Consider the following 12431-nt stretch of genomic DNA (forward strand, 5'->3'; position numbering starts at 1 on the left):
AATGACCAAATGTATTTAAATATGTAACTCACAAAACATTCCATGGCCCCAAAATCATGTGGGGACCCCCCCTGGGGGTCCTCCTGACCCACAGGTTGAGAACCACTGCTTGTCTAGGTGATCTTTTCCATCTTAGTGTATATTTAATGATAGTTTGTTTTTTCTTTTCCTCCACCCCCATAATATTGTTCATTTTCTGCCTACATTGAAACATGATAGTAGCTGCTGTTGACAAAAAGTGCACTGACTTGTGTGCTGTTTGGGAACAGTTGACAATGTTTATGTAAAGGTTTTCATCAGCTCATGATGTGGGAAATTGAGAGTGAGCAGTGAACATTATGTTTTAGGGTTTTTTTCAGTCAAACTCATACATTTTTCCAGATAGGGCCATGAACAAGAGGCATTGTTGTTATTGACATCATCATCTTCATCAATGCCATCAGCCCTGGAAACATCGAATCCCTCTGCCATTTCGCGCGGACTAGTTCATGTAATCTGTTAAATTGCATTCATTCATTCAGTGGTCTGTTTTGATTTGCACTTCCTGATTTGCGGAGCTGGAGTCCCGCCCTATCCTGCCTCTGATTGGCCTACCCGTAATGTTTTGGCCTAACCTTACCCAATCGTGAGTCGTCATACTCATATCTAAACCAACCAACCAATCATAGTGGGTTTTCTGCGGGGAGTTTTTTTCCCCCCACAAATCTTTATGTCTGTTTCTCCGGATAGTAGCGTGTAGCGTTTCGTCACGCTACGTCACTACTTCGTTCTAAAAATAGCTGCACTACAGAGAACGCTACTTGGTTCAAAAGTAGCGACGCTACCATCACGCTACCGAGAATTGTAGTTAAGCTATGTAGCGTCGCTACTTGTAGCTAGCTACTGCCCATCACTGGGGATGAGTCACTCGTGCACTGCAGCCTGTAACTGAGAACTGTTGAATAAACAAAGACTGAGAAATAGCATCTGCCTCGAGAGTCGTCAATAACGTTTGAAACCTCAAAACGTTACACTGTTGTCAGAAGTAAAGTGGTGAGAGAGAAAGGAGAGGATGTTTCACTCTGTGTCGAAGTAAGTTCGACGGAGGTGTGCTAGCTTAGCGTAGCCTAACTTAGCTGCAGTTAGCGGCTAGCTAGGCGCATCAGCATGGATATCTGCGGTGGGTCGAAAGAGGCCACGAGAGTCGTCAATAACGTTTGAAACCTCAAAACGTTACAATAATAACAATACATGTGAATCTAATATAATCTAATCTGTAATATAGCGGAACACTATACACCGAAAGTACCAACGCAGTGTTTACGTTCTAGTTTCTCTTCACTTCACTGACAAGAGCAAAGTTTGTTAGATGTAACGCGGCCTGGTGATATGCTGTTCTCTGTTTTGTTTCTTGTCTAATCCCTGATGCCAACCGAATTAACTGTAATCCTTGATGCCGTAGATCAGCTGTGTCGGCAGGGTGGGAAGGGAGTGTGAAAAACCGGCTGCCGCTGCTGACTCCACTGGCACCCCGCGCTCCCCGGCCACCTCCAGTGCAATTAATGATCCTGCTCACAACATCAGCGCCGCAATCATGGAGAATCGCACCGACGCACCCGTTACTACAACATATTGAGGCCAATTCATCAGGGGCGTCATGCTCACTGGTTCTGTTAAACTCAGTCTCTGCATTATTGACTGTCCCGGTAATCAACTAGCCTCTGTATACACACTCTCAGGAGTGATTATGGTCTCGAATGTACATGTAATTCACTATCAAAGGGACACGATGGAATTTCAGATGAAGTATGTCATGTTGTTTTTGAGTTTTATTGTATACAACACTCCCAAGGTTCAGTCTTTAATCCAATTTGAGAACATCACTCCTCTGAGAAGTCAAAATGACATTTTCGTCTTTGTCTTTCTTCAGTTATACTATAGTAGGAAACACAAATAAGTAGCAAGAAGAAAAGCTGCTTTATTAAGAATAAACAACAATACAAATTAAATTACAAAAACCAACAGCAGTGAGGGCGGCTACGTGGTGCAGTGGGCAAGGCGCTCACCACGAATACTGGAGACGCTGGGTTCGCCTGTTTGAGCCCAGCGCTCCACATTGCTTTCAGTTTAGCTGGTCGTCCGTACTAATACACATTGGCAGTATTAGGGGGTGGAAAACTGATGGGTGGGGATCGGGCGTTGTGGACAGCGACTCCTACAGGTCGGTTGGTGCGCCTGCACAGTAGAATCAGGAAGCGATGGGGGCGGCGCCCCTCCAAAGCGCAGACCCCTGACGCTGAAAGATCGCGCCGCGCAGGTGAAAAGATGCGACTGCTGTTACCTCGAGTATCGGAGGGGACTCGTGCTATGTATGACTTAGTCCACATTGCAGCCGGCTTGTGGGAGGCAAGAAACAACGTTCGAGACAGGGGAGGGTTGAATTGGATGATACGAAATTGGGATGGGAGAAAAATAGAAAATGGGAGAAAAAGTGGATAAAAAAAAGAAAATAACCAACAGCAGTGCAATCTGACATGATATGTATGCTTCTGTAAGTGCTGATGTTCATTTAGTCACATTGGGTGGGAGTGTTCAGCAGTTCTGACATTTAGTTTAAAAGATTACTTGCTTAAACTTAAAGGGGCACTTGATTGATTGGTTGATTGATTGAAAATGTTATTAACAGATTGCAGAATGGGTACAATACACACAATATTTCTTCACCGAAAAACAACACAGATTTATTTTACACATAATCTCACACATATCCTAAGGCTCTAAACGGTTTTGCACTCATTAATTTAGTTTGCCAGTTATTGAAAGTGAATGAGTTTGAATATCTCCTCCCATGATGTCATCAGAGGACACACAATCATCAATCATCTACATAATTTCATTGAGCTGTAATTAACGCAACACAATGATACAGAGTCCTCTGATGACATCATGGGAGTAGATATTCAAACAAATTAACTCTCAATAACTAACTTTCAATAACTGTCAAACTAAATTAATGTGTGCAAAACAATTTAAAGCCTTGGGATGTATGTGAGATTATGTGCAAAATAAATCAGATGTTTTTCGGTGAAGTGCCTCTCATTTTCTACCCATTTGTTTAACCTAACCTTAAACACTGGTGCAGATTGAACATGCCCATATATCCAACCAATCGTGAAACTGGAGACTCAACTGCAACCACTCCACTACAAAATGCCTAATGCAGTATTACACGCTAGAATTATGTTACTAATTGTGGCTTGAGAATTGTGATTGGTTATTAAACCACAGACAATTTTTCAATTAAATTCTAATGTAGGGAGTGATTCATGAAGTGCTAAATCCTAGAATAGTATAGAATATGCAAGAATAGAAATAATAAACACCATCTTTGTTATATACCTTCTGACGTTACCACAAATGTGGCTTTATGTACATTTCATTTCAGAATTTACATATATCCATACATATATATCCAGTGCAATTTATCTTGAGCCTAACTATAGGCCTACACAAACTGACTATCTTACTGCACTCCACAGCACAGAAGACTTCATAGATTTTTCGAATTCAGAGCCTTTTTGACAATACTGTATATATTTACACAGTTAGACGTTTTATCTGAAATTATCTTTGTCTCAAGCGTAGAAGACGAGCTCGGGGATCTGTCCCCCCTGCACCCCGGTGCCGTTGGTGCTGTCCGAGGAGCACTGGAACTGGAACGTCACGTTCCCACACTGCACTTCCGTCATGCCCTCCTGTCCAAAGTAGCTCAGCTCATTCCCATCCAGAATGGCGCTGGCCGTGTAGAAGATCTCAGGCTCAATCTGAACCGGATACTCGAACCACACGGGGAAGGTGTTGCTGGAGCCGTCGGAGAAGTACTTGATGGCGTTTTGTCCCAGAACCACCCCTTGATTTTTGAGCTCGATCTTGGCGCTGTACTCCGCCGACCCACAATTAGATCCGTAAAGGCCGAAGCCGGCTATGAACACCCTCTTATCCACAGAGAACTGTATGCTGTCACAGCGGCCGCGGTAACGCCACTGGTTACCCCGGTAAGCACAGGACTGGAACCTGTGACAGTGCTGGGGTGTCAAACCCTTCCTGGGCTGACTGACGAACTGCAGCTCCGGCTTCCTGGCCGCTGTGTACCACAGGAAGATGTCGTTGGTCTCGTTGAGTGTCAGCACTCCTGATTGGGCCGCTCCGTTGGCGAAGTCACCCAGAGGCATGGTGGGGATGCGGATCAGGTACACGGCGTTCCCCAGGACCTTGCGCTTGTTGTCGAACGACGCGGCAAGCTCCCGTCTCTGGCACTCGGCCTCGGCCCAGCTCAGCGCCGCCTCGAACACCACTATCTCTTTAGCGCTGAGCGTCTCCCGCTGCAGGATGCTCTCCAGGGTCCGTGCGTCGATGTTGCAGAAGCCCTCGGAGCGTAACGCTAGCTCGGCCTGCACGTCGATCACCTCCCAGCAGCGCTGGGTCAGCTCCGGCTCCTCGAACAGGCAGCTCTGGGAGAGCAGCACGCAGGCGTTCTTGGCACTGAGGCTGGTCTCCAGGAAGTTGACACAAGCACGCACCAGATGAGGGACGATGTACTTCTTGGCAGCATAGAGGGTGGCCAATACTGTGTCAGCACTCAAGTCAATCTCATCACAGTAGATGTACCTGGTGAGACAGAAATGCACCTTGTTTAGCTCTTTTGTATCAAGTTTCAATATACTTTATAGACCAATACTGCAGTATTTATATACAGTAATTGTACACTAGTATATACACTAGTACAGTGGGTATATTTAATATTTAAGGACAGGTAGGCAGGATACAGGTCAAGAGACAGGGAGAGCTTACTGGCTACTTGAACTGAAGACAAGCAGGTAGAAATACTAGTAGTGGTGGTAGAGACAGAACATACTAACTGACTAACAAACAGACGTACGAACACTGACATACTGGAGAATTTGCTTCACGTGCTGCTCTTGCTGGGACTTGGAAAGAATGTACAGTAAATATCATCCAGATAAACAAACACAGCCTGGTTGAGCATGACACAGAGCACATCGTTGACACAGCAGGAGCATTGGTGAGTCCAAAAGGCATTACCAGATATTCATAATGACCACTGGGGGTATTGAAAGAAGTTTTCCACTCATCTCCCTCTCTGATGTGCAGATGCTAAGCATTGTGGAGGTTGAGCTTGATGAAGATGGGAGCACCCTGGAGGAGATGAGGGGAAGGGGATACCGGTTCTTTACTGTGATGTCATTGAGGCCACCGTAATCAATACAGGGTAGAGCTGCCGCGGTTACCGCATTACCGTGGTATCACTGTTACATCACGCCCACCGCAGAGTTAAGCTGAATACCGCATCACCGCTGTTTTTTTATAATAATAATAAGAAAGGGTCGGGGGGGTAACCGCCGGGCGCTACCACCCCTGCCCGCGACACCGAGTGAACGGCGCACGACCAGAGGGGAGACTTCGAATCCCCCCCGCCTCTCCCCTCGTTAAGTCGGGCTCGCCCGGTCTTCCCCGGCCGCGGCTCACCCATCCTTTCGGGGGGGGACGCGTGTATGCTTTCCACAACGCAGTTGTGTTTCCGTGTTGCTCTGATTGGCTGAGCGTGCGCATGCGCATGAGCCGCGACAAGCCCCTCAGCCAGGCAGGAGTACTAAGCTCCGCTTAACGCAATTTATACATAACGAATCATTAAAAAAATATACCGTTAACTGGAATATGTTGTTTCTTTACACATATGTTGGATTATGTAATTGGTTTGTCATGACAAACCAATAAAAAATCGCGAATTAACCGGTGGCTACAACAAAGTGCACAGTAACGTTAATATAATTACATGCATCATTGTTTACAATGAACGGTGGGGCTAATCGAAAGGACTGGACACGGACAAGTTAAACAGCAATGTTGACTGCAAAAAGTCATTGATAAGCGACGGCCATATTAGACACATAGCCATAATTTAAGATATAGTTTATGCATTCGCAAATATGAGAGCTCTGTCATTGAAGTGGGTGGTGAACAGGACGGCAGTCGTGTAGCGCGGAAACAGCTGTTCACGCGTCACTCGGGGGCCAGAGCGCAAATCAGAGCGCAAAACGGGAATGCGGAAACACAACTGCGTTGCGGAAAGCATACACGCGGTCGGGACAGAGCCCTGGGGACTACAGGTATTCACTCTTGGTCGACGGGAAGGGGAGAGAGGCGTGCGCCTCAGCTCCTCAACAGACCTGTCCACCGTCTACCTCGAGTGAGCCTCACGTTGTACCTCACTGCTAGCGTCAATAAACAGTGTTCACTGTTCAGTAGCCTATGTTGTCTGTGTTTCACTTTCAATAACGAATGCGTGCTTGCCGAATCCCAAACAATATTCATGCTACAAAGTCATCCTCTAAAGATAGACATTTAGACTAGAGGCAGGCTATATGCGACAGGCTGCTTCCTCGTGTACCGGAGGGGACACGTTATGCAAGGCTTCTATCCTCACTACAGCCGACCAGTGGGAGGCATAGTCTAGCAACGTTCAAGACAGGGGAGGGAAGAATTGGATAATACGAAATTGGGATGGAAGAAGAAATTAAAAAAGAAGGAGAAAAGGTGGATCAAATTATTTTTTTACACCAGGCAATAAAAATGTGCCTTTCTACATACACCTATACCGGTACACAGGGGCGGCCCTAGCATTTCAGCAGCTCTAGGCGAGATTCTGAAAAGCGCCGCGGCCATCTTAAGCACGGGCGCACAGCAATAAGTACAGTATTGTATATTATTTAGTTCAGCGTAAAGAAGGGTTTTTGTGGTCTTTCATTACAGGATCGTACATTGCCATTAGCTGCACCTGTTTAAGGAAGTTGCCATTGTCTGGTTTGTTGAGCATATCAGATGTTCCCCTAAGGCTCAAGTTTCTCTCAGCTAATGACTGAATGATGCCTACCAACCATGGTTAACACCTCACGCCATCTCTTCCTTTCTGTGTTGATCAGTCTCATCTCAATCCTATTGATAGTTTGCGAGACTAACGCTTTCCATGATTTCATGTGTTTAGTATGTTCTGGATTCCTCTCGTGTGCTCTCAGTAATTGGTGGAAATTTTTCCAATAATTTTGTCCTGCATTGATTAAGTTATACCCTTTCTGTGAGAACAGCTTGCAGAAAAAACGTATAGCTCATGCATGAGCCTGGTCTCTTTTGAAAGATCACATTCTGAAGTTTCTGATACAATAAAGAGAATTCACTTTTAGTGCTAATGAAATAGACTAACATAGGTCTGAACTTGAGTTGTAGAAAAACGTGTTACTCACGTTCTTCTGTAGTAGTTAGTAGTCCAGAAGTAGTATTTCCAAAATAATTGGATAGGCTGAAAAAATACCATGGGTCCATAGCCTGAAGTCTTGAGAAATGAGTGATTAGGAGCGGTTTGGTAAAACGTTTCGGTAACACTTTATAATAACACTCAGTTATAAGACCTTTATGCTAGGTATTTGTAGATAATGAACTAATCATGAACAAACCATTTATATACATTCGTAAATTATTATTAAATCATTTATAACTATATTTATGTATCAAAGTCAAGTTAGACCGCGCTCTCAGTATCTGACACTGGGTGCTGAAATCCCAAACATTTATGAAGAATAAAGCCAAAGGCCGGACCAGCATAACATTTACAAATTAGTTCTACATTGTTACGATTCTGGTTCTTGACTACGGTCGGGAACCACCCACCTTCTCTGTCATCTGTCACTTGATTGCTGTCACTTGTTTTTCCCTGTCATTTAGTGCTGTTACTTAGGGGTTGGCTTCTGATTGGCTGTCACAGGGGTGTGTGTGGAATGTTGGTATTTGGTGGCTATGTAACATTCCTTTCCTCTGCTTGTCATTCGTCAGGTCTTCACTATAGGCGTTCGGAGATAACGCGGCCGGTTCCAGTTCTGGACCACCACTAAGCTCCATTATCTATTTCTCTCGTTCCCTTGCCTTTGGCATAGAATCCTAGTATTACTCTTTGTGTTCTTTACTGTTAAAGTCGAACCTGTTCAAGAGTATACCTTCTCCGTCTCTGTGATTGCCTACAACAATTGGAACTCACCTACCTCCATACTGATACTACATTATTTATTCACTGTATGCTTGTATGCCGTGACAAATAAAACTCTTGACTTGACTTTATAACTCATTATCAACATTGTTTGTACTTGATTTGTTCATCATTAAATAATGTTGTTTAATGTGTAGTAACACATTTGTAGATGCTTTGAAAAATGTATATGAAAAAACAACTATACTGTACCTCCATTTATTTGTTCATGTTCAACAAATGATTTGTTAAGACATTCATAAAACATCTATAAATCATTTGCAGATGCTATTGTGTGCCCTAATCTAAAGTGAAGCCTATTCATCATTAACTCATTCAGAGCCACGCCCCTTTGACCATATTAGGGCTAGCGTGTCACACTGAAGTCAATGGGAGGACGGGGAAATTTGCGAATGCTTAAACTATATCTTAAATTATGGCTATGGGTCTAGAACACCCCTCGCTTATCAATGACTTGCTTGCAGTCAACATGTATGAAACGGATGTTTTTTTTCATTGGTTCATTTCCGTTTTATACCGTTTTGAATACGAGTATAGTTTTGGAGATGTCTAGTAATTCCAGAGAAATTCCGCGATAATAGCTCTTTAGTGGAATACATAAAACACGTAATTTTTTGGCTGATTTATGAATAGTTTTCAAATAAACGCTAGATTATCGATAGTATGTGTACTTATGCACGCTAGAGAAACTGGCTGAAAAATCGATTATCCATGCCGTGGTCAGCGCTAACGTTACACACACACACACACACACACGCTGCGATGGCGGAGAAAAAAACATCTGATTAACCCAAGACTGGTAAAATAGAGTCCTTACCTCACATAAGATGTTCTGCAAAAAGATGAATCCAATTCCTGATCGCCATTCCAAATATTGATCGTGTTTATTGATCCAACGTTATAGCACCAAAACACATAATCGAAGCTGCTCCGAGCCTCCCCAGTGAATGTGGTAACAGCTACTGCTTGCCCGAGAAGGGAAACCCCGGGACCGGAGTTTTTTTCTGATGCACAGTCCCACCCAATCCAATCCAATGATGTGCAATACCATCCAGGAGACGATAGGCGGCGGTATTTGCCCTTTTTGAGCTCAGACCCATTCCCAATGATAACGTCAGGCTGGATGGATGAAAAATGTATGGATATTGCTAATAAAATAAATAACGATTAAAACCAGAGTTTTCTCTGGTTTTCTCGGGTCTTGGCACTCAACGCATGGCGAGTTAACCCGACTAATGCTCGTGGTTGGCACTGAATGGGTTAACAAATGTCTAATAGTTTGTTTATTTGTGGACTTTTATGAATACACACGAAGCAATTACCAGAATTGTCTTTTCATGTTTAACAAATGATTTGTTAAGACATTCATAAAACATCTATAAATCATTTGCAGATGCTATTGTGTGCCCTAATCTGAAGTGAAGCCTATTCAACATTAACAAATGTCTAATACAGTTAATTATTTGTTTACTTTTTCATCACCCGTTACAAATGTTGTAGACAGCTTTCGGATACACCCTTCTTTGTGACATCAAACAGTGACAGAATTAGGACTATAGATAAATGCAATTTTATTAACATATAAAATACATGTGCATAACATATAGTGTAACAGTGGGGGGCACTAGGACCCAGGAGTACCCTGGCCAGGTATTGACAGAGTATGTAGAGGAATCATGCGAGTGAGACTTGACTTCACGTTTGTTGCCGTCTGTTGAATGGAAGCACGATACATTTGCAGAGCCAAGTTATTCGTGCTGCCCCACGCTTTTAAGGTATGAGTTTTTTATATATTTTTTAAATTTTTTGTTGGTTGTTTTGTTTCCGACCTACAACTCTTATATGTTGTGTAGACGTACTTGATGTGGTGGGCGCTAACGTTACATTTGAATTATGTGTTTGTTCCTAATGTGTGCTCAGTTTTTTTTTTTTGTGCCAAGTGCCCCTTGGCCATTTGACACCACCCTAGGCCCCCGCCTATTTTGCCTATGCCTGGGGCCGGTCTGGCGGTACACATTCCGGTTACTGGTCTGACTCTCAGCCTCTTGGTCATCTCGCCACCCGTTTTCCTGTAGTAACTATAGTTTTTATGTAAACCTATAGCCTACTGTTTTCATTTTAAGTGGGCCTTGAACATGCCGGAGCAATGCCATCGCTGCTGAACCCCAACGCAAGAATATAAATGTTTGTGCCTGAAAACATTGAAGGCAAGTACCGTGTGGGAAGCAAAGAGGGGAACAAACCTTACTTTAACATGGCCAGGAATGCTAATGCTTCCACATCCAGGATCCTAATTTCGTCCTTGTTTTCTGCCAGTTCACCATAAAACATGGCATGGAAGACCGGGCTTCCCACAGCCAAGACATACTGGTGGAAGGAGTGAGAGAGAGAGAGAGAGAGAGAGAGAGAGAGAGAGAGAGAGAGAGAGAGAGAGAGAGAGAGAGAGAGAGAAAGAGAGAGAGATATCTGTAAAGCATTCCCGGTAACTGGAGAAAGGTATTCCCGTAACCTATGGGTAACCGAGAATACCTTGAGGTACCAGGAATACCTTGCATAGGTATTCCTGGTTACCTAAATAGGTATTCCCGTTACCTGATAGGTATTCACGGTAACTTTAGATATTGATATGTATTCCGGTTACTTGTGAAAAGGAGAGGTTACCAGGAATACCGTTACCATATAGGTATTCACGGTAACTTATATGTATTCCGGTAATTAATTAATTCATAAAATTTAGGCAATCATATTATCGGGGGTAGGCTAGCATATAGAATAGAATGTATTTTGTCATTGCACGTCATATACAACTAAATTACAAAGGAGCTCAACACATGACCGTAGTATAACACGACACTGTAACACGTAACAGGACTGATAAAGTGCATGATGAGTGGTGGCATATTGATCACAGTTCATAGTGCATATGAGGTCGACATAAATAGACATATAATCACATTCCAGATGAAGTGAAGTACATGGCCCCGTTCCCCGTACCTGGATAACTGAGTTAGCCGGATAACTTTCGGGTAAGTCTGACTTAAGCCGGACTTTCCGATTCCCCGTACCTGGATTTTCCAAATCACCATGACAACAGATCCAAAAGTTTGAGCCTGGTCGAAAGCAGAGTTTAAGTTCAAGTTAGCCGGATCAAGCAAAGCCACGCCCCCGCAAAGAAAGTGACAGCTCGTTTCCTGAAATTATTCCCACAGCCTAGGATCTGCGTTATACCATTCTGAATTACGTTTGTGTGCTCCATTCTTCCAGAGGGGTCTTTTGAAATGTAAAATAGACCCAAAATGCTGATACTAAATTCACTTTGTCCTAAATAATGCACGTTATATACCGTGGCGCTCGCTCGGTGCAACAACAACAAAATAAAGAATATTCTAAACACGGGTCTCTCGTTCATTAATGTATAAACAATGAATTTATCCCATCTGGCACAGTGGCGTAGCGGTAGTGCTCAAGCCTGGCAACCCGGCAACCGGTGTTCGAAACCCCGTGTTTCCAATATAACTTTTTGGAATATAATATTAATGATTATACGCAAAGGTAGCCTAGTTTTAAGTCAAAATATTATAAATCTACATGCATTGAGGATGTCATTCTTTATATAGCTCTCAACGTGCACCAAATTGAATTATTCCTATATTGCAAAAAGAAGGAGACGACTGGGTCTCGAACCCCGGTCGTCTGCGTGAAAGTCAAAAGAAGAACCCGTTACACCACAGAGAAGACAAGTAAAAGATCGACCATACATCAATCAATGGGTAAGGGAGCCGTATCGTTATTCTGTATAACAGTTTTACTAATTATTTTCGCTAGCAAGATCTCATTTGATTATTCAATCCAGCAGGCAAGTTTAAAGAAATATAATCTGATTGATTGAGGTAATGAGGGACTTGAAATTAGCCTATAGATAACGCATTTAACTTGTCGGCGAGGCGATTGAGCCGTACTGCAATATGTTACTAAAGTTTTAAATCAATTAATCAATCAATGCCGCTAGAGAATCAGGATCTCTGCTCTCGACACTTGCTGCCTTCTCGGCTGAGGCGGGCACGCGCACTTATCCTGGGTCGCAAGTCTGGCTTGAGTTAACGAGACTGAATCCACCTTCGAGGAACAGGAAAATCCCGGCTTCAAACATCGGGTTAACTGAATCTGGATAATGACATCTTGATCGACTTAGTTGAACCAGGTACGGGGAATAGGGCCATGGTGTATATGAGGGGGACAGTTCAATGATCAGTCATTCAGCAGTCTGACTTCTGTCTTATAATGTACGACACGTCATAGAGAAGTAGACTAACGTAGAAACAACTTTTCAAAGCAT

General features: G+C 43.4%; 1 protein-coding gene across 1 annotated transcript in view; it reads right to left on the reverse strand.

Annotated features, from left to right (window-relative positions):
- Nucleotides 1-1937: 1937 nt before the first annotated feature.
- Nucleotides 1938-12431, reverse strand: part of btbd3b (BTB (POZ) domain containing 3b) — a gene marked incomplete at its 5' end in the record, with an annotated part of 33197 nt that continues 22703 nt past the window's right edge. Inside the window, 2 exon segments of the mRNA XM_084321419.1 lie at nt 1938-4647; nt 10344-10462. Of these exon segments, the coding sequence (XP_084177545.1) occupies nt 3615-4647; nt 10344-10462 (1152 nt within the window). The 3' untranslated portion in view covers nt 1938-3614.

Source organism: Notolepis coatsorum, assembly GCF_963971535.1.
Source record: "Notolepis coatsorum genome assembly, chromosome: 9".
Lineage (NCBI taxonomy): Eukaryota > Metazoa > Chordata > Actinopteri > Aulopiformes > Paralepididae > Notolepis > Notolepis coatsorum.